We start from the raw sequence: 23,772 nt of genomic DNA on the forward strand, positions 1-23,772 counted from the left end.
GACCAAGGATGAGTCTGAGTCAAACAGCCCTGGAGGCCGTGGCAGAGTTGCTGGGGCTTGACCACCAGTAGCCCTCTAGAGCAGCGGCCCACCAAGAAATTTCCCTGTAAGTTAAATGGCCAATCCACCCTTGCCTGCATTGCTGCAGCTTTTTCCATCAGTTGTTAACAACATTATACACACACACACTCACACACACTCACAAGTAAACTGACCTCAATAAGTTTGACAATGTTGATATGGTCCAGTTTCTTTAAAATGGCTATTTCCTGATAAATCCGATCAAGGGGAGCCATCGGTTTCGCTTGCCCGCCAGCAGCCGCCTTGGAGCCCCGAGGAGGAGGCCGACCTTCAACAAGGAAGCAAGAATGAAAGAGCCAATCTGCTTGTTACACCAGTAGGGTTGACAGGTCCCTTGCATCCCCAACCTTGAGATTCATGAGGCGGAACCTAGTAATATCATGAGGTGGAGCTTGTGATGTCATGGGCAGAGGCTGGAGATGTCATATTGAACAGCAGTCCTAACAGCAGCATTTCCATGCATTGCTAAGAATGGTATTTGTGAATATATGTCATCAGAATCACATGGACTATTTACCCTCCCCACACACGCACAACAAACAGAAAGTGTAAATTAACTATGCACTAAACATAATTGCCACCCACCTCTGATGGTTTGGCTGCGAATCAGCACTCTGTTGGTTCAAATCCCACTACTGCCATGAGCTCAGTAGGTGGCCTTGAGTAAGCCACTCCTCTCAGCCCCAGCTCCCCAGCTGTATTGTGGGGATAATAATAACTTAACTTTCGAAATATATACCGCCCTTCAGGATGACTTAACACCCACTCAGAGCGGCTTACAAAGTATGTCATTATTATCCCCATAACAAAACACCCTGTGAAGTGGGTGGGGCTGAGAGAGCTCTGAGAGAGCTATGACTGACCCAAAGTCATTCAGCTGGCTCTAAGTGGAGGAGTAGGGAATCAAACCCGGTTCTCCGGATTAGAGTCCTGCGCTCTTAACCACTACACCAAACTGGTTCTAACTTGTTCACCGCTCTGGGTGAGGCACTAATTTTTCTAGAAGAGTGGTATATAAGCGCAGTTACCAGGGTTTTTTTTTCTGGGAAAAGAGGTGGTAGAACTCAGTGGGTTGCCCTCGGAGAAAATGGTCACATGGCCGGTGGCCCCGCCCCCTGATCTCCAGACAGAGGGGAGCTTAGATTGCCCTCGGTGCTGCCGAGTGGCCCGGAGGGCAATCTAAGCTCCCCTCTGTCTGGAGATCAGGGGGCGGGGCCACCAGCCATGTGACCATTTTCAAGAGGCGCCAGAACTCCGTTCCACCACGTTCCTGCTGAAAAAAAGCCCAGGCAGTTATTATTATTATTATATTATTAGGCATACACAAAAACTAGAGCTGATGCCATTGTATTAGGGGGGCCAGCTAACATTCTGCACACTTCAACCTGTTGTCTAAGAATGTGCCCCAATGGAGGGCACATTCTTGAGGTTACTATTAATTGAGGTTACTTGTGTTAATAACAGGCACTGTCCACATAAGAAAAACAGCACATTGGCAGATCTCCGATATAGCAACTGCTCTAGAGCTCTAGTGGCCCGAAAGTGCCATCAAGAATTAATGAGCCAAGATCTATGAACTGCTCCTTCCAATACTACATTGGTTGCACTAAAAGGCTTCCCTCCAAGGAAGTTAAAAAAAGAAAAACATGGCAAAGTTGGCTTCACCCATTATTATGCTTTTTGGATCCCAAGATATTTAAAATACGGTAATGTGTGAAGCTGGCCAATAAGTACTATACACGTACATCCATCAGGTAACTGCGATTGGTTGCAGTTCCCCGTGGAGTGCAGAACGCAGTGTAGAGTGCAGAATGGGCCCAAAGATCAGTTCAGGGTACTAAATCGTCACAGCAGCAGAGAAAACATTGAAGACACAACGGTAGCCCATCAGAACAGATCAGAAGTAATTTCCTCACTCTGCAGATGGCTCTCTCTTTCAAGCTGGAACCACACATTACCATAGGTCCAAAATTGTCTCTGTGCGTCCAATTTTGCTCCTCTCTAATGGATAATGTTGATTCCATGATGTGATACAAAGAGCATCTGGGCTGGGTGGGGATGACTGAGATTGTGAAAAGGTCACGAAGTAGGTGAATTACCTTAAGCATGCCAAATCCAATGGGTGATTACCAAGGAAGACTATTATTTTGTTTTTAAAAGCACACAGATTCCCCACCATCATATCTATTTTGTCCTTAGTCCCCATCCCAAACAGAAAGCACATTTAAGTACCTATAGAGGAGGCAAACACATCTTCTCCTTCTTTTTACCCTCCCCTTCATCAGCAAGAGGGTTAAGGAGTTAGAGCCCCTTTTCGATGAGGAATGTCTAAAGCAGTGGTTCCCAACCTTTTTGGTATGGTGACCCACATGCAGAGCCGTATTATTCAGCTGACTAGGCCGAAGCCTCGGGACCTGTAAATTAGGCATGCCATCACGATCGAGTGGAGTGCAAGTGGAGCGCAAGTGACCAGGGAGGAATACACATGAGTCTGTTCACTTGCCATTCAAGTGTAATTCGTCACTTCTAGCTTGGCCCAGAGTTACACTGTACAATGCAAGCTCCTTGGGGCAGGAACCAACCTTTATACCTTGCAAAGTGCCGTGCTCACTGTTGGTGCAATTATAATAAAATATCTTAATAAGAACAACAACAACATTTGATTTATATACTGCTCTTCAGGACAACTTAATGGCCACTCAGAGTGGTTTACAAAGTATGTTATTATTATCCCCACAACAAAACACCCTGTGAGGTGGGTTTGCTGAGAGAGCCCTAGAAGCCGTGACTGACCCAAGGTCACCCAGCTGGCTTCAAGTGGAGTAGTGGAGAATCAAACCCAGCCCTCCAGATTAGAGTCCTGCGCTCTTAACCACTACACTAAACTGGCTCTCCTACACCAAACTGGCTCTCTTCTTTTACTGTTCCCAACAAATTACTCAACATCAGAAGCAGGTTCTGATTCTACCACTGCTTCAGGGTAGAAATTTCCACAGAGTGCTGCCTAAATAAATAAAGGCTTTCCTTGGATCTTGAACCTAAATCTTTAAATGCAAAGATACCTACGTGGAAATCCATATTGCTTCAATAACTTCTTTTTGGAGAGGACTTTCATGGCCTGAAAAGGAAAAAAAAAAGAGGAAAGGGATGACAGGAGGAGAAATGCAGAATTTTATTCCAGTGGCACCTTAGAGACGATAAAGATTTTCAAAGCGAAAACTTTTGAGAGGCAGAGCTCCCCTTTTTCAGACGTCTTCAGAGGAGGAGTGTTATAAAAGCCAGATAAGCTTGCTTTTTAAGTTTATGATCTTCCTTTTTATTGAGTTCTGGTCCTGCACAGACGATAAATCTGTATTGTTGTTTACATGTTACAGTGAACACATGTTCAACTTGCATAAATATACACACATCTGTTTGTAAGGAAGACTGAATACATGTTCACCTAAATAAATATGGGGTTTCAATCACACTTTCAGCTGTAAGCTGAATGTAATATGAGAATTACTCGATGTATATATGAAGACAAATCAAGGGCATGTTATGCACAGACTGTATATGTGTTTACTATCATTTGTAAACAGGGGGCTACTATTTTCATTTATGGCCCTTTTTCTCTCCCCTCCCCACAAGGTGCTCTGGCTAGGTAAGTACCCCAGCCAGGCAAACTGTGATTTTCTTCATATTGGCAGGCAGTAGCAATTCCTTCTCCTGACTGGCGAACAGCTGGCCTGGATGACAGACTGGGAGGCAGACGAGTGCTGCCGCTGAAGAGGAGATTGGACAACCCGAATCAGCCAATTTAAGTAGTCCCGCATAGCAGACTGATGGCCCCAAATTCTCATCACTGCCTGAGATGTGTGTGTGTGTGTGGGGGGGTAGTGGTGGCAAACCCACCCCCCGGAGCGTGGGCTCTCAGTAACTGACCAAGGGCACCAAACCACAATGCACGGCCTGTTCCCAGCATGAAAAGAGTGCTATTTCATGTCCCATCTTGAAAGTCTTTCTTCCAAAAAGACTTGTCAAAAATTATGCCTTTGATCACCTCTGGTTGATTTATTTATTTTAGATATTTATTACCCTGCTTTTTTGCCCAACAGAGACCCAAAGCAATTTAGAACATTATTCTCCTCTCCTCCGTTTTTATCCTCACAACAACCCTGTAAAGTAGGTTTGGCCAAGAGAGACTGGCCCAAAGTCACCCAGCAAACTTCTGTGGCAGATTGAGGGTTTGAACCTGGGTCTCCCAGATTATAGACCAACACACTAACCACTACAGTACACTGGTAGTATACATTGTGTAAGGAATGGGAGAGAAGCAGTAAAATCTCTTTCGTTTTTAACATTCCTTTCAGAGACTATTCATATATCACGTATGACTGGAGTAAGTGTTGTGGGCTAATTCATTCCTCTTTTGTGTGTTTTGATTAGCAATCTTTGTGAACTTATTTGCAAGGCCAAACAGTTCTCTGTCTTGAGACTGCAGCATCAGATACAGGAGTAGTATTCCCTTATATTATGGGAGATTTTTTTCCTGCAGGAAGATAAAAAGAGCATGAGGGAAAACAAACATTGTCGGGGGGGGGGGTCTGGGGGGACCCCTAAATTGTTCCCAACTGCCGGGATTAGAATGGCTCTGGATAATTAACAGGTCAACACAATTGTATGAAGCATCCCCCTTCCTCCCTGACAGCTCTCGTCGAGGTGCATTGTTATTACACGATTCTGTAAAGCAGGAATAAGGAGAACGTGGAATTTATCTCGGCTTCAGAAGCTGCCTGCCAATCAAGAAAGTGCGGGGGAAGCTAACCGACCATTAGCTAATTATGTAATTTGGAACCATTCCTCTCAAGGTTCCATTATTTCTTCATTTTCCTTTCCTTTCTTAAAATAAGTATTGCTTAATTCCACACGGCTCAAAAAAATCTGTAAGGGCTCTTGTCTCTCAATTGCAACAGGTTGGGTTGAAGGTTCTCAGTGCCTTGGCTCAGAAAGAATAGCAACGGGTTTTTTAAAAGAAGGCCTCATTTTCAGAGAAAGAGTTAATGGACACCTTTTTGTTCTCCTGTTGCTGCACAGCTGTGGGAAGGCAAGATAAGGAACTAGCGGGGGCATGGGGGGAGGTATCTGGAAATGCTTTGTATCTCAAGATGGCTGCAATAGCATTTCGTGCAGGTACACTAGCAAATGACCCGATCTGTATCTCAAGATGGCTGCAATAGCATTTGGTGCAGGTGCACCACAGCAAATGACCCGATCTGGTGATCCGGACCCTGCTGTAAGCCATCCCTTTGATTTGGATCCTGAGTCAGGTCTCTTCTCCAACCATAAACGGGTTTGCCAGGCCAAGCCTAGCAGCTGGAGATGGGGAGGGGGCAGGGACATGGGGGATGCTATTGCTGAAAGTGTGATGTCACGTCCCAGGAAAACCCAGAAGTGACATCATGCCCCTCTAGGAATAGCTGGAAACTCTATGGTAAAACTGGCAATTCGTAGAGCTATCCTACATCACTTCCTAGGTTTTCTCAGAAAACTGATAAAACTGGCAATTCCTAGAGCTATCCTACATCACTTCCTAGGTTTTCCCAGAAATGTTGTAGCGACACAGCCAGTGTCAGTGGTTTCTTAATTTTTTTTCTCCCATCACCACTGGGAGCGGCAGTGGGCAAAGAGGTCTGTCATTGGGAGGTCTCATGCCACTGAAGGCGGCCTGTTAGAAGGTGGATAACCACATGTGTAGGAAGGTAAAAATAAATCAAATAAATGAAAAAGCAATGAAGGTCAAAGTGAAGGTATATATTGACTATATTAAGAGTATAGAATTCACTTTACCTTCTATACATACACTTACACCTCATGGACCATTATAAACCAATAAACAATTAACTGAAAAGTCTTTGTGTGATCATTAATTATTAACAAGAAAGTTCAATAGGTACAGTAAACAACTCAAGCTGGGGGAACATCCAACAGGTAAGCTTCCAATTCAACAGGTGCAGCAAGATACTCCAACTGGGAAGACATCCAACAGGTAAGCTTCCACAGTATAACAACTATATTCTTATATTTGTATGTACACAGTAAACAACTCAAGCTGGGAAGACATCCAACAGGTAAGCTTCCAATTCAACAGGTGCAGCAAGAAACATTAACTGGGAAGACATCCAACAGGTAAGCTTCCACAGTGTAACACAATAAAAAACAAATTAAGTACTATACTCTTATATTTGTATGTACGCGTTCTTTACAATAATTTCCTTTTTTCCTTTTTAAGGTGGTACCGGTGGTGTCAGGATGTCAGAAGACGCTCCCTTGTCATAGGGCAAAATACAAATTTTCCAGCTTCAGGACATAACAAACAAAACATTGGCCTTTTGAGGGTATTCTTTTGTACATACCAAAGTTGTGTGCTCATTGAAAAATAAGTGCAGTCACACAAAATGGCAACCTTGTGTATTGGGAGGATCATGAAGTATCACTCTTCTTACATATAACTAGAATTCCAAAATCAAACTTCTGAGAAAAGCTTCAAAACCCAAGTCTTTATTCAGGTACAAAACTTACTTAAATGACCTTGGACAAGACACCTAACCTACCTTACAGGTTTGTTGTGAGAATAAATGGAGACACCACCCACAGAGCCTTTGTGTAAGAGTAGGATGAAAACTAAAATGCAATTCAACGTACTGTTGCAAAAATACTCACTTTGAAGACTTACTTCAACATACAGCAAGCACCGATTGTTCCCACCCACCTCCCTGAGATTTCAGTTGTCCTGGTTAATGTCTAGGAAACGTCAAGCACAACACAGCACAATCAATGGCAATTGGTTCATTTGGAGAAGAGATGTCTCCTGGAACAGTGGGTCCTTGTAATTGTGAGGGAACGGTTATTTCATTTCAATGGCCCATGACTGAAAGAAATGTACAAGCAGAGGCAGGAGAGACAGCTCATTCTCCAGATGACAAAAGGGACTGGAGGAATCAGCCACCAAGCTCAGTCATGCAAGTCTGGAGAAAAAGATACTTACATAATATTGGTCATCATTCTCATTGTAGGCTAGCTTCACAACACCGTAAGAGCCCTGGAAATAAATGCACACAAAAATTGCAGTATCAGTTCAAACTACTTGTTTCAGTCATATGATGTTTGAGACTTCAGATCGAGGCAGGAAAAGATCCTCCTTTCCAGCACCCTGTCCCAGGCCATCCTTTCTCTAAACCAAGGGTTGCCAACCTTTTTAAGCCTGTGGACACCTCTGGAATTCTGACAAAGGGTGTTGGGCAAAACTACAAAATGGCTGCCGCTGGAGGCAAAGACAATGAAAAAATGGCTGCTGTGGGAGGCACAGCCACACATACAAAGGAAGCTCAAGTGCAAGGGGGAAGATGGGTAATTTTAAAAATACAATGGAAAGAGAAGTGAGAGAAAATAAAACCAATGTTGTAGCGTCAGCTGCAACTGAAACAACTAGGGCTGCCAGACCCCGGTGGGGGCGGGGGATCCCCAGCCCCCACCCTCCCACCCCGCCCCTACTTACCTGGCCAGCGGGGGGGCGCGCACCTTTCGTGCACGCCCCCCTGCAGTAATGCATGCCCCCGCGCACAGCAGCCACCAGGATCAGGCCTGTTTTGGCCTGGATTGGGGCCCCTGTGGAGCGCAGGAGCATTCCTGTGCTCCGAAGGGGCCCACAACGGACCCGATCCGCGTCAAAACGGGCTCAATCCGCGCCAAAAAGGGCGTGGATCGGGCCCGTTTTGACGCAGATTGGGCCCGTTGTGGGCCCCTGCGGAGCGCAGGAACGCTCTACCGCTCCACAGGGGCCCAAAACGGGCCCGATCCACGTCAAAACAGGCGCAGATTGGCCCCATTTTGGCACGGATCGGGCCTGTTGTGGGCCCCTGCGGAGCGCAGGAAAGCTCCTGCGCTCTGAAGGAGCCCAAAACGGGCCCAACCCGCATCAAAACGGGCCCAATCCGCGTCTGTTTTGGTGCGGATTGGGCCTGTTTTGGGCTGCTGCGAAGTGCAGGAGCGTTCCTGCACTCCGCAGCAGCCCCCAACGGCGCAATCCAGGGGCTGCGGGATGATGTCACTTCACAGAAGTGACGTCATCACGCTTGCAGGAGCGCGCACGCGCAACGAGCGCACGGACACCCCCCCCAGTAAGAGCCAGGCCCCAATATCCCGCTGGGAGATTGAGGGGGCCTGGCAACCCTAGAAACAACGTTCCTTTATTCCATACAGCCGATCAAATCACCAGTGGCCAATCAGTAGCCCTGCTGAGCAAGAACTCCACACATGGCTTCACTGGCTTTCTAAAGACTTGGTGGGCACCAAGAAAGCTGTTGATGGGTGCCATGATGCCCGTGTTCACCACGTTGGGGACCGCCTGATCTAAACCCTCCCCAAGAGGTGCCTTTCCAATTTTTTCTTGAGCACTGATTTGTTTATATTTATTTAAAGCATGTATATGCCCATGTTTCTACTGAACATGTCAGGAGGATCTAAGGTGAAGGTTCTTTAGCTTCTTTTGCAATAAGGTTGCAACCTCAGAATCGACTAGAACATCACAAGGAATCCTTCCCTTCCCCCCCCCCCCCCGCTTTTCCAGTACACCTCTTTTACCCATAGCCTTGAGACTGATCCCACATTAACAAACAAAAACCAAAATACTACTACTACTATTACCAATAATAATAAATCACAAAAGTTTTCTAATTTTAGACTGGATTACTAAAAGGTAGGATGCCAGTGACCTGGTAATATATCGGACTTTATCTTGTAAAAGAAAAGAAAGGCTCTGATTAACATTTGTGAGCTCATTCTTCTCAAGTATCGAAGTAATCCAACTTTGTCTCTCCTCACTGAAATTTGGGCTTTCAATAACTAGATGAGTCAAGGTGCCTATCTTCCCTGTATTGTAGAAATACCTACGTTCTGAAAGGGAATTCTCAAAAAGCGACCCATAGCAGCCAAGAAAATATCTCCATATTGCGGTATTGGTATGGATTTTAAATATGCTGCTAAAGTATCTGGAGGTTCGAATCCATTATAGGCAAGGAACATACCCTTCTTGCACACTGGCCCAACCACATAGGTGGAACTAGGTGATCACCTAGGACACCAGGGTGCCAAATTACACGGAAATGAATTTTTCTATGTTTATTTTTACGTTATTCATTTTGAATGCAAAGTCAATAAAGGCAAAAGTTCATTGTCATTTTTCTCTGTACTGAATGCGATGTGTGTATGTGGGCTGGACCAAACTCACAGTTTAGCAAATATCTATCACTGCTATTTCTTATGCCTTCAAAACTGGCTTGCCACCACTACTCCTTGGCCGTTTCCACAAGGCTTACCTTATTCTGCAAAATAGCGAAATCTCGCGTGAAATCTCGCGAGAAGATGCTATCGCATCTATGTATTGTCGAAGGCTTTCACGGCCGGAGAACGATGGTTGTTGTGGGTTTTCCGGGCTGTATTGCCGTGATCTTGGCTCAGTGACACTGAGAGATCTCTGTCTTTTGGTGCTACACCTCTGAAGATGCCAGCCACAGCTGCTGGCGAAACGTCAGGAACTACAATGCCAAGACCACGGCAATACAGCCCGGAAAACCCACAACAACCATAGCTATCGCATCTTCTTGCGTGATAATAGCGTCTTCTCACGAGATTTCGTGCAAGATTTCGCTATTTTGCAGAATAAGGTAAGCCGTGTGGAAACCGCCCTTATTTCAAGGAGCCATTCCCCTTTTCACTTTTCAGAAATCATCCTGGGAAAGAAAAGTGTACCGTAACTGCAAAAGCAACTTCATTTTAATGCTTTTCAAGGAAAGGATATTCCAAGCACTGGTAATGTTCTGACCCACGGGAGACATGAGACCGCATAATCTGTTCTCTTCAGCTGACAACCCCACTGCTGGGTGCATATATGCGTGATATGGGAGGGGGGTCTTTTCCCCAAAGAAAAGGTGGACCTGGGAACACCTTTCTCCTTTAGCCGGTAAGCCAAATCACAACCCCACTTTTCCTCCTTTGTTGTGTCTCAGATGAAGAGGGGCAGTTCAGAGTACCTACAAACCTCCTTCTCCTACCAAGGGACACAGTGATTCAACAGAGATATCAGAAAAATCAAGGCGGTCGTAACTAGGGAAAGAAGGAGCGCATGCAGCCTAAACAACTGCCTCTGGTCTCCCAAGAACTGCAAGTGCTGATGGATGCAATTATGGAAAAAAAGTGAAGGTCAAAATGTTCCCTTTCATGCACGGAATCTTCGCCGGTCTCTTAATAAAAGCTCAAGGGGCCGAGGCAAAACGTGTTTCATAAGGATTCATAAGCAGTTGGAGAGAAACATGATTCAGGCCATTAACTTCAACAAGTGGTTCATCCTCAATGTTGCACAAACCTTCAGCCAAGGTCACAGTTTCCTTTTTCTAGTGAAAGCCCCCAGGGGAAAAACTGACCTTTGAGATTCTCACATCTTAATTCCAGCCATCCCCATCTCCTGTCTTCCCGACACACATGCAAAGGATTTGGACATGAAATGCCGCTTCTAGATTCCATCAGTTTCAGATGCTTCCCAATTTTTTCCCTCCAAGTGTTTAAAGACAGAGCTTTTTTTCAGCTGGAACGCAGGGGAACGGAGTTCCGGAACCTCTTGAAAATGGTCACATGGCTGGTGGCCCCGCCCCCTGATCTCCAGACAGAGGGGAGTTTAGATTGCCCTCCGCACCACCAAGTGGCGCGGAGGGCAATCTAAACTCCCCTCTGTCTGGAGATCAGGGGGCGGGGCCACCAGCCATGTGACCATTTTCTCCGAGGGCAACCCACTGAGTTCCACCACCTCTTTTCCCAGAAAAAAAGCCCTGTTTAAAGACAATTCATGAAAGTGGTTGTCAGAGTCTGACTAGTTTCAGGGGGGTGGCTGTGTTGGTATGTGGTAGATGAGCAAGATTTGGCTCCAGTAGCACATTAGAAACCAGTTAGATTTCCAGAGTGTGAGCTTTGGAGAGTCAGGAGCTTTGACACTTGAAAGCTCATGTCCTGGAAATTTAGTTAGTCTCTAAGGACCAGAGTCTGCCTAGTTTGTGTTGTTGTTGGAAGGCTCATGTTCTACTATAGACCAACACAGCTACCCACCTGAAACTGTTTATAGAACCCCTCCCCAGAGATTCTTCAATAGTGCTTACTTAACAGTTCTTCAAGAGCCACATAAAGCCATCTTCTCCCATGGGTTTTAGAACAACTGAGTTTTGCACCACTGTTTCCCCATGCTTACCATTTCACAGATTATCAGATTTCATATCACCCAGTAAGAAAGCTACTTGGCTAAAGGTTTAGGGACTAGGTATAGCTCGTACTGCCTGTTGCTCTAAGTAGGATCCTACTATGTAATTTTTGCACTGTCTAATGTGTGATGTTAATACTTATGTTTTGTCTGTTTTCAGGTTTCTGCTTGGTTCCAGATTTTCTACACTACAAATCCTATTTTACTTTATTTTTATTTTATTAAATTTATATTCTGCTCTCCCTGCAGGCATTGTTTATGTCCCATCCTGTCGATTGTATTGAATTATTCTGTGTAATCCACCTTGAGTCCTAGTGAGAAAGACAGACCATAAATAATGTAAATAAATAAATAAAGGTAAAGATAGTCCCCTGTGTGAGCACCGAGTCATTACTGACCCATGGGGGGACGTTGCATCACGACATTTTCTTGGCAGACTTTTTACGGGGTGGTTTGCCATTGCCTTCCCCAATCATCTACACTTTACCCCCAGGAAACTGGGTGCTCATTTTACCGACCTCAGAAGGGTGGAAGGCTGAGGGCCAAGCTACACATGACGAATGACACTTGAACGGCAAGTGGATTGAGTGGAGGGCAAGTGAACAGGGAGAAATACACTTGCCGTTCAAGTGTCATTCGTCATGTGTAGCTTGGCCCTGAGTCAACCTTGAGCTGGCTGCCTGAACAATAATAAACACTGGTTTTGCTTTTATCCTGACTCATCATTATAAGCTATCTTCAGGCGTTTAAAATGGAAAACATGGCATGTATTTTAAATAAAGACAATTTTAAAAGTTAAAAATGGAAGGTGACCTCTCATTTTAACAAGTGATAGTTTCCACTTATTAAAATGGCAATATCTCTCATGTTTCCTCAACAAATGATTTGGAAATATGCAAGCATGTTAAAATTATTTGGATTAATTGATTCAAATAAAGAGGCACGATCAGCTTAAATTCATGATCCATGAAGAGAGGCTTTTTCCTCAACTCAGTCCCTGAAGGGCAACACAAAACAAAACAAAAATCCCAGCGTCAGATTCCTGTCACGCAGAGACCAGGTGCTGCTGCTCTGGAAATCTGCCACGTGTATATTTTGATATACACAATAATTATCTCCTCTGCAAGAGGCTGGCAGCAGCACATTCACCTTACACCAGCTGTTCCTTAGTTGTCCACTTGCTTACTAACCCAGCATCCTTTACCTGATTTCTAAAGGTGTTTTGCACTTAAGCACACAATTTATGGGGCTGAAAGGGGTTAGGGTCTGAGAGAACTAGGAACTAGAGATGGGCACAAACCAGAAAAAGACCAAACCATGTGGTTTATGGTTCGTCAAATTTCACGAGCCATGAACCATGAACTTTCATGAACCTGCCCCCAGTTCGCGAACCAGTTCGTTTGGTTCGTGAAAACGTCACATCCAGGCCAGAAAATTGTTAATTCCGGGTCAGCAGAAGGTCTGCAGGAATTCCATCCCCTGTTGCCTAGGAAACTGATTGACTGGCACCAGGCTGTCCGCAGTGACGAACCAAAAAATGAACCAAACAAACCAGCCTAAAGTTCGTGGCGGTTCATCCAAAATGGGATATAATGAACCGCTGGTTTGCGAACCACGAACTGGCCTGGTTCATCATGAATTTTGGTTCGTATTTTGGTTTGTGCCCATCTCTACTAGGAACCTTGGTATAAGTTTTCTGTCTCTGGGCTAGTTCCAATGCTCAAGGCATGCCTGCTTCTATCTGAACCTGTCCAACTGTCAAGATCACCATCTGAGGCCTTGCTGTCTCCCCCCTGCCCAACTTTAGAGGTAAGACTGAAGAGATTGGGTTAGATTTTGTTGCAGTCTAGGGAAATCTCTGCAGAGTTGTTCTGTGGGTATGGCTAACTGGAGCAACTGCCCTGGGCAGAACCTGGGGGTTCTGAGCTATCTTGGAGAAGCCCCAAATTACATGGGTAGTGTGGTCTGCCTTGGACACACCTCCAATTACTCGCCCCTTATCCCCATTTCAAGCTCAGTTCCAGGAATTGAGGAACAAGAATAAAAACAGTGACTATCATAAAGACCACAGACAGCATCATCCAATGTAGGACTGTCAACCTCCAGGACGGACCTGGAGATCTCCCAGAATTACAACTGATCTCCAAATAATGATGTTGTGATTCTCTCCTTTTCTAGGGTAGGCCTAATGCATTTCCTATTAGGGTTCATGGCCTACTGTAGACAGAACTCTCTTTTTGTAAATTTTGATAAGACAAAAATATTGTTCCTGGAAGCGCATTTGTTGGAGAATAGAGGGAAGAGAAATTGAGCAGGTTAAATCATTTAGATACCTAGGTGTTCTATTTCAGTATGACTTAAACTAGTGTTCTCATCGGGACCACTCTCTCCTCCTGGCCAGGAATAAGATTGTGGCCATAACACGCTTCTTCCACCAAAGAGGTAACCAATTTGTCCCGGCTGCGCTTCAGATTTTTCAGGCCACCGTCATCTCGCGCCTGCTCTATGGGATTCCTGTGTGGATCTAGAACTTCAACAATGAGGTAGAACGCATTAATGCCGTCTTTCTCTGCAGGATCCTCAGCCTCCTTGATTCTGTAGCTTATTTTACTCTCTGCACCGAGTTGGGTCTTCATCTTACCGAATCGCGGGCGTGGATCACTGTTATTAAGTATTGGCTTCACCTCCATTTTAGCCTCCCCATAACTGTCTTATTGCTCTTCTCCCTGCTGACTCCTATATTTCTAAATGGTCACAATCTATAGCATCTAAAATTAAATCCCTTGGCATTGACCTGGATTCTTGGGCCAACTCTGGAGAAATGGCCGTTTTTTCGGGCAGTCCGAAGGAGGATTTGGGACATTGAAACCCAAGTAATCAGTGCTGGCTGCTATGGAGTTTGTTCCCCGTGTTTTTTTGGCCTTCCCTTTTTATATAACTCTATGGCCCAGTACTTTCCTAATCTGGTAATCCCCTCCCATCGTAGAGCCTTCATGTTGGCCAGGTTCAATCTCTTTCCCTCGACTGTCTTAACAGGCAAATATAAGGGTATCCCCTACAAGGAAAGAGTTTGTTCTTGCTCAAACAATGAACCTGATTCTGTTCAACATATCCTTCTTCATTGTCCCCATTACTCCTCTTTACATCACCATCTGATTTGCCCTCTTCTGTCTTCTGCAAAATCCACGACTAGTAACGAAATTATTTTTTTGTTATCTGACAAGTCCCCTAAAATTACTGCATCTGCCGCTGAGTTCCTTTCACATGTATGTAAATTAAGGGCAGGAGTTTATAATACTTAGACTTTACTGCGTAACTTTTCATTGTGTTTTTTTATCTTACTACAGTTTTTGACCGGCTGAGATTTCATATTCCCTTTTTGACACCTACCTTTTGGGGTTTTTTTTCTGTTTTGTTTTATGTTACTGTATTTTATGCCAATAAAAGGTTTATGATGATAATCTGGATCTCCAGATGAAAGAGATCTGTCACCTGGAGAAAATGACTGCTTTGGAGGGTGGACTCTATAGCATTACACCCAGCTGAGGTCACTCCCTTCCCCAATGCTCCACACCCAACCCTCCAGAAATTTTCCAACCCAAAGCTGGTAATCCTTGATGTGCCACTGCTGATCATCTACATGGTAGAGTTTGTGTGGAGGCCACCACCAAGATGATCAGCAGTAACCCAGGAAGGGAAGTTGTGCAAGGCTGCAGGGAAGTCGATAGAGTCTATCCTGGACTTGCCCCACCTTAGAGATAGCCCTATATTCCTGTATTCTTTCACCAGGTACCTACTCTTATGAGTTTTAGATACTAGAATGGATTCTATGAACCATTTTACCTCTGGAACACAGATAATGCATGCAAAAGAAAAAAAGGTAACATAATCATCGTGGCTTAAAAGCCATTACGTGGCTTGGTTCAGATTCAGGTATAATGCAAAACCATGGTTTTATATTTAGTCTGGGGATCACCATGCTAGTTTTCCTTGACAAATGCTGGTTTCATTGCCTTTGTTCTGTTGCCAGAGAGGGCAGTGCTAGGGAACAAGGCAGGATTAAGCTATGCATCATGCAAGACCATATTGAAGATTAACTGTTGTTAATAAACCAATTTCAAGCCACAGTTTCAGATCCTGGCTTGATAGGCCCTAACTAACTATAAAGGTGTTTATTCAGATAATCACGTTAACTCTGCCTGCCTGTCGGCCTGTCCACTTCATTTCTAATCCACCTTCCTCCCCAATGGGGACCCAAAGTGGCTTGCATCATTCTCCTCTCCTCCACTTTATCCTCACAACAACCCTGTGAGGTAGATTCGGCTGAGAGTGTGACTGGTCGCCCAGCAAGCTTCCATGACAGAGTGGGGAATGGACTCGAATCCAGTCTCCTTGACCCTAGACTAACACTTTAACCACTACATCACATGGTATGTTTGTTTTCCCCTTTTCTCTGTGCGCTTATAATTATAAGCAAAACACATATACTGTTTAAAAAGTGCAATAAAACCACCATTTTGTAAAGACATCAGAACCTAGCTTGTGTGAACTGCACAATGTTTGATGATGAAGCAGAATTCTTTCGTTCTGTTGGTAAAAATTACCTATCCTTTTTTTAAAGAAAGAAAGAAAAAATGGACCAACCTGCCCTTTCGAAGGCGAAAGGCCTTTTTGGAAGCTGCATCTGTGGACTTTCAGAATGCCTCCTCTAGGCAAGAATGGACTCCTCCAGGGTACCATCTGCAGCCCTGGCACCAATCCAAAAACTAAGGTGTCAGGGCAATGCAGACTTTTAAAGACCTTTCAGTTACTCACTGGGTGGTTCTTAATGCAGGATGAAATTAAATCACACTGCATTTGTATGGTAATAAGGGCTTAACCAGGCCTGATGGGGAAGGATAGCCTCTCGCTCTTCCTCTGATTGGCTGCATTAAAGGCTTCAGAAGGCCCTGATGTAGTGTTTAGGCAAGATATAGCCCAGGAAGAAAGGACATTTATTATCTACCAATGAAGAGGAACATCAATAATATTTATGCAAGTAAAATCTTGGCACCCTGCTTTTCCATCCCACCCTGGAAGATTCACAAGGCGACTTCAATCAGCATAACAACAGAAATATGTGAAAACCTCATTAAAAACTGCACAGACCTGACATAGCCCAGCAACAACGGGAGGAACACAAAAAAGAGTGGAAACACAGGCAGGGGCTGCATATCATTTATTATTACAAATGTCCTCTGATAGAACAAATTTGCTATCTGAATGTCATGAGCATGGGAGCCAGGCAGCTCTCCACGGGGAGGGAGGTCTATAATTTAGGCGCCCTAGCTCACATAGGTACCCAGCAAACATCAGATGGCAGGAGGATATGGGGCAGATAATCTGTCTGCACAAGACATCTGACACATGAAGAACACATGTCGGGAGTTGCAACGTTATCCTGGAAGGGCAGTTTAAGAAGACAGATAGAGACGTTAAATTGACAGAGCCTGGGGAGGCGAGGATGAAATTAACAAAACCTCTGAGGCGCAATCTCAGCCAGCTCTGTCTTTTAAAACTATGCTTCCCAGATAACATTGCATCTCTCTACACTTGAGGAACACAAGCCGAGGTGTCTTGTGTAGAGAGACTCTAAGTGAGCAGATTTGTTCATACGGGAAACAAGGAGCAGAAGAAATTGACTGGCATTTAGGAATTTCATGGATCAAGCCAGCAGTATGAATTAGGCTCAGAAACAAGAGACGTGGCTCCAGAATACCAACACTAGAAACAACGCCACCATAAAACACTGTCCTATCAGCAAGAAAACAAGCAGTTATCCTGAAAATCTACACCATATTAGGAAGATAAAGTCAACAAAAGGCCCCTTGAAACTGTTCAGTCTTACATGCCCTCCTAAATACATAGGAGGAAGGGGCAGATCTCAACACAATTGGCAGATCGATCCAGACAATCAAAGAAACCCCTGAGAAAGCCTTGGAATGAACCAGCAAACATGGAACCTCCCTGTGGGAGGGAAAACAAAACGAAGAAACTGTTGAGAGGAACAGATCTGGTTGTAAAGGCTTTTTAAAGGTCAAAAACAGCATCTTAAATTGAGCTCAGTTCAGAAAAAAATCAGCAGCCAACAAAGTCATTCCAAATCTAGTGCAGTGTGCGGAAATTATTTACTTCAATCAAAAGACAAGCCAGTGTATTCTGAACGAATGGATGTTTCCATGTTGTCTTCAAGGATAAGCCCTACGTGAAGCATACTGCAGTAATCTAGCATCAAGGTTACATCAGCATGGATTAGCATGGCCAGATCAGCTGATTCTAAGTGGGTGGAGGGGTTCTAATCTCCAAACTTGGTGCAATGGAAAGGACATTCTGCAATATCATTGATTCATTACTGAAGTTAGGGTCAAAAACACCACTAAGCTCAACACAATCTACGAGAGAGAGCGCGAGAGCGCGCGAGCGCGCGAGCGCGCGAGCGAGAGAGCGAGAGAGAGAGAGAGAGAGAGAGAGAGAGAGAGAAAGAAAGAAAGAAAGAAAGAAAGAAAGAAAGAAAGAAAGAAAGAAAGAAAGAAAGAAAGAAAGAAAGAAAGAAAGAAATCAGGGCAAATAGGTTCCAGATTTTTTTTTAAGTAAGGAACATTCAATCATACCCCATCTGCATTTAAAGGAGATATAGTCCAGCAAGGGTTGTTATATACCATGCAATTTTCCTCAATGTTGACTTGATTATAACACTTGGAATTTGAGAAGCTACATAACTACATTAATTATCACAAGCATGATCTATCCCCGAGCAAAGCCCTTTTGAGGTTAAGAATCTCACAAGATTAGCATCCAAATTCCTCAGTGGAATGGAAGACCAACCTCTCATTTTAAGATCCTGCCAGGGATGCAAATAGGCGCAGCTGATTCCTCCAAGCTGCCCTTGGAGAATAAAAGCATAAATCATGGAAACTTACCTTTCCTATTTCACTCTTCAGCTTGTATTGGTTCAACTGCACACAATCCTGAAACAGAAAAGTTAAGGTGTTGTTAATCCAAAAGAATTTTATTTGGGAACAACAGCAAACATTCCAAAGGCAGCGAATATAGTTTCATTCCCCAATCCCCTCTGAGCTCCTTTGAGGGGAAAAAAGAAAATTAGAAACATCTCATCTAAAGAAGCCTTGCCTCACTTACTGATGAGTTAGCATAGTTAAGGTTAACTATGTTAGGGGCACAGTTAAGGTTGTGGGACTAGAACCAGGGGGATTCTGGTTCAACTCAATCATGAAGCTTGTTGGGTAATCTTGGGCCCTTTGCGCGCGCTCTCTCTCTCAGCCGGAGTTTCTTGTGAGGATAAAATGGAGGAACAGAGAAAACAGAGAAAGACAGAACTAACCAATGGCACCCTGAGCTTCCTGAGGAGCAGTGGGATAAAAATGATAAGAGAGAACAGAATGAAAGATAACATTTGGTAGAGAACTAAATCACAGATACATTCAGAGGTCTATGTTTAAAACATCCTGTCATTTTTTAAACTCGTTTTCAGACAGGATTCAGATCAGGAGGGACGGAGGGTTACGTATCCCCTACACTGTTTTTCTAACTTGAAACACTTGAGGAAAGGTATTTTTAACTTTTTAAGTCATGAGGGGCTGGGCACTTATTTTATTATTGTTTAACACATTTTATCCTACCCTTCCTCTAAGCAACAATGGGAGTCATACTCTGCTCTCCATGCCTTCATTGTATCTTCACAATACTCCTGTAAAGTAGGTCAGTCTGCAAAGAGAGAGGGAGAGACTGACTGACTGACTGACTGACTGGCCCAGAGTCATCCAGTGAGCTTCCGTGACAGAGAGGGGATTCAAATCTGGAACTCTGAAATCCTAGTCGGACACTCTTTCTGTTACACCACACTGGCTTGTGTACTCTTTTGAAACAGAGGCCGTCAGGAACCATTCTCCAAACAGCAGTTGATATATCCTCTCCTCCATTATCATGTGGAACAGAGAATGAAACCTTTTCAATCCACAGGAACAAGAAGGGCAGTCCCAGGAGCAAGACAAGGGTTTACTTTGTTTCCTCTGCCTGTCATTTTCACTCAATCTCCCTGTCAAGCATGCGGCTCTGTGTCAAACTCCCACAGCATGAACCCAAATGAATTTTCCATTTTAAAAGGGTCTATCACACATAGGCTGTCCAAAATCAAGGGTGTTCTGTGGGCTTCCAAGCAGAGCCGGCCCAAGGTTTCTCCCTGCCCTCAAGGAATTAAAATTTTGTCACCTTACCGTATGCTTAGTAACACAACAACACAGCATATAGAACAGCCAAGAGTTGGCTGGGTGTTTCCTCATTTATGTTTCTAACATTTGGCCCTTCTTTCCCTTCATAATTGGGTCTACTTCCTAGGAGGTCAATGGGGATGCTTAAATATTTTCACAATCCGAATTCTTCCCCAGAGGTCTGCATGAGCCATTCGGTTCCAAAGTGAATTTGGCCACCGGCATTTACATATGTATTGATGAAACACAGAAGAAAAGCAATCAGGATGTGGCTGTATGCATGACTGAATTTTTGAATGGCTCTCTATCAATGTGCACCGAAGAACACATGTGCATAGCACACCATCCAAAAAAAGAATCTCGAATTACATGTACAATTGCCTCAAGATTTTTTTTTGGCGCAGTGTTCTACGGCTGCACACATGAACTCTTGTGTCTTGGTAAAACACTGCACCCAAGAAATCTTGATCCAACAGTTCCTCTAATCACATGAAGATTGCTTTTTAAAAACACTGTTCAATCAACACAGTAGTGCGTATTGGTAAAAATGAGAGGGGAGGGAATGCAAATGACCTCAACAAACCAAGAACTGTGGCAAACGACACAAGCTCTAATTCCATAACGACTTTTAGAAATGCTCACTGAACCAGAGTGGGACACAGCATAGGGAGAACTTCTGGAAGAAATGAAACCTATTTGATTTCAAGCTGGACTATAAATCTTTTAGCTTTACCCCAAGAGAATGCAGGATTGATGCTCAGTCAAGAAGATGCTGAAATCTCAGTTTTCATTACTTTTCAAATTAAAAAGTCAGTTTTGCTTGACATAAAAAGGACTAAAGATATAATAAAGGAAGTATGCTGGGAATTCAAAGGAGAGAGTCCCTTTTGGCAATAGACTGTTATAATGTTATTCTGCTATAGCGATGTAGCAATTACCCTTTTTTAAAATTAGCTCTTTCTCCCCCAACCCTTCCTGTGTCATGAGGGGAAGAACAGTGGTCATGAGTTGCTAACGCAAGAAAATGACACCAATATGGGCAAGACCTTTACAACTGCCCACTTTCCCATCCAGATGGCATGCAAATGCTTTTTGGCTGTGACCTTCCCAAGCAACTAGCATTCCTTGGATGGGGAAGGGTCCCTCACCTCTGGAGAGACTGTGCCAACCCAAGCTGGACATTGCCTCCTTGTGACCTGGAAGATCTATAAAGATTTCTGGATTACACTGGGACATATGCCAGGATAGTCTCTCTACTCTGACAGTTTAGGATTTCTGGCCGTGACGGTCTCTGCAGACAGCTTTCGTTGCCCAGCCTCTCACAATTTCAGGTGGGCTCCAGGCCAACACATGGGAGAAAGTCAGCAATTTCCTGAAAACCACCACAAACTTCTAGCACCTTCTTTCCATGGCCAAGTACTTGTGTCTTTCAGAGCGTATGAATCAGAGCAAGTGTCAGTAACATCAATTGTCTCGAAGTTCAGAGGAGGTTACCTGCTTAGAATAAACATCTTTCCCCCAATCGATACCAACTTATTTTGGCTAGCATTTCATCCCCACCGCCTGGTTCAGAGTCATAGGAGTTCAAGGGTTGTTTTGTTCTCAGAATCACTTAAGTTTATTGCTTTTTAAAAAGAATATATAATATAAAGTAGGGTTGCCAAACTCCAACTGGGACTCAGAGATCTCCCAGAATTACAACTGATCTCCAGACTACAGATATCAGGTCACCTGGACAAAATGGCTGCTTCAGAGGGTGGACTCTATGGCATAATACCTGCCTGAGGTCCCTCCTTTATTCTCTATTGAAGCTCAAACCTGTTGGTAAGATTGGTCATTACATCCTACCGAGGTCCCTCCCCTGTCCCAAACCTGCCCCTCCTCAGGATCCCACCCAAACCTTCAGGAATTTTCCAACCCAGAGGTGGCAACCCTCTAAAACACTGACTATCAAATAACATCTCCCTCCCACAAACCAGGGCTGAATCCACACTTACCGGCACAGCGCTAAGCAGGCGGAGTGAGAGCATCTTTCTGGCGCATTTTATGATGTCATCGCACCATGATGCCACTCTCGTGGCGTGATGACATCATAAAATGCACCAGAAAGACGCTCTCACTCCACCTGCTTAGTGCTGTGCCAGTGTGGATTCAGCCCCTCTCTCTTCTCTAGCCCCAAACATGGGGTGGGGGGAGGGTGGATGTGAAAAAATATCAGAACAAGATAAAGGGGAGGGGGAGAGAACATGTCCATTGCGCTGAAATGGTGGTTCATGCCAGTAATGAAAATATCATGTGGTGAGCTGTTCTAATTGAAGACCATTAGGAAGGTGTACATCCAATAACTGTGCCCAGGAAGAAGTTGTGTATACGAAACGGGAATGATATAATATGCAAGCATAATCCCGTCGGCACATCAATATTTTCATTTGATCTGGATTGTGGTCACCCTTCCCTGTGGGACTTTCTGCCTACATTCCTAAGAAGGCTCTATTGCAGCTCTCACCCAGACGTTTCTCTATGAACATTACAAAAACACGGACAAACAACTGTTACTTTGTATAATTGTTACCTTGTATTTATTATATATTTATTACTTGTATGAAATTGTATTTATTGTTGACACTTTGCACTTTTGCACACTTTGCACCAATATATTGTTATAAAAATCAAACATTTCTTTGACTGTATTTTCCCGGTATTGTTTCTTGTAGCCTTTGACTACCCGGGGTTTCCCTGCTTTGTTTCTGAATGTTTACAGATACCTGGGCCAATTCCAGATGACTAACCTTAAGTCGCTTCATGCCGCCCTCTTCCGGATCGCGACGGGGAAAATGCGAAATATCGCGTTTCCTCGCACGAGTTTTGCGCGTCATCGCGCAAAACTCGCGCGAGGAAACGCGATATTTCGCATTTTCCCCGTCGCGATCCGGAAGAGGGCGGCATGAAGCGACTTAAGGTTAGTCATCTGGAATCGGCCCAGCTTTGTTTTGGGATCCTTTTGAGCAGGGCTTTTTTTCAGCGGGAACGTGGTGGAATGGAGTTCCAGTACCTCTTAAAAATAGTCACATGGCCAGTGGCCCCGCCCCCTGATCTCCAGACAGAGGGGAGTTTAGATTGCCCTCGGCGCAGAGGGCAATCTAAGCTCCCCTCTGTCTGGAGATCAGGGGGCGGGGCCACCGGCCATGTGACCATTTTCACCAAGGGCAATTTAAACTTTTAAAAACTCCCCTCTTGTTCCAGCTGACCCAGAGTGACATCATTGTGCAGTTTTGAGTTCCACCACTGAGTTCCACCACCTCTTTTCCCAGAAGAAAGACCTGCTTTTAAGAATCTGTTTGGCAATATTTTTCCTAGGTAAAAAGCAACCGACTTGCCCCCCTTTAAAAATGTTATTACTTTTTGCTCTTTCCATGTCAATCAATTTATTCCCATTGTCTCTGGGTTTGCCAGTTCTCTTCCTCTGTTTATGAACATATGGAATTGCCTTATGGGGCATCAGACCACTTGTCTATCAAGGTCAGCATCATCTACTCTGATAGGCATCAGCTCTCCAGTATCTCAGATGAAGACCTTTCATATCAACCTGATTCCAGATCTTCTTAACTGGAACTGCCAGGGGCTGAACCTGGAAACTTCTGCATGGCAAAGAGATGACCTACCACCAAGCCACAAAACTGTCATGAATAAAATGCATGGTAATTTGCTCTCTTATTGAGGATGGATTAAGAATGGTATTTCTTTATTTACTTGCAGCAAGCCAAATCACTCCCCCCTCCCTTTTTAAAATTATTATAATGAACAAAATTAAAAACAAGAGCTTCTAGGCTCTCTAACAATTTGTTTTAAAGTACTTAAGCCTCCTTTCTCTCCAAACAACAGCCAATAATCAAGTGATTACTCAGGAGCGAACCATCAGGGGAAGGGATTTGCACACTTGAAAATGAAAAAGAGGAAATGGCAGGATGAAGCAATTGGGGATTTACTTTCAAGTAGACACAGTGATACCTCGCTTGAGGGGATGGATTTTTATGAGCAATGCAGTCTATTAAGTGTTGCGCGGGACACCTTTTCTCCCCACCCCCAACCCAGATTCAATTCTGCTTGCAGCTGGACACAGAAAAAGAATGACTGAGGGCC

General features: G+C 44.2%; 1 protein-coding gene across 3 annotated transcripts in view; it reads right to left on the reverse strand.

The window, feature by feature from the left end:
• The window catches only part of CAMKK1 (calcium/calmodulin dependent protein kinase kinase 1), a 145,957-nt gene that overhangs the window by 48,412 nt on the left and 73,773 nt on the right, over nt 1-23,772 (reverse strand). For all 3 annotated transcript variants that reach the window (XR_008598397.1, XR_008598398.1, XM_055001185.1), the window contains 4 exons: nt 18,325-18,372; nt 7,109-7,162; nt 3,148-3,199; nt 216-349 (listed from right to left, as the gene is read on the reverse strand). Coding sequence is in view for 1 of the 3 variants with exons in the window: in XM_055001185.1 (XP_054857160.1) it covers nt 216-349; nt 3,148-3,199; nt 7,109-7,162; nt 18,325-18,372 (288 nt within the window). In the remaining 2 variants the exon portion in view is untranslated. The remainder of the gene's footprint in view (nt 1-215; nt 350-3,147; nt 3,200-7,108; nt 7,163-18,324; nt 18,373-23,772) is intronic.

The sequence above is a fragment of the Eublepharis macularius genome, chromosome 17 (assembly GCF_028583425.1).
Source record: "Eublepharis macularius isolate TG4126 chromosome 17, MPM_Emac_v1.0, whole genome shotgun sequence".
NCBI lineage: Eukaryota > Metazoa > Chordata > Lepidosauria > Squamata > Eublepharidae > Eublepharis > Eublepharis macularius.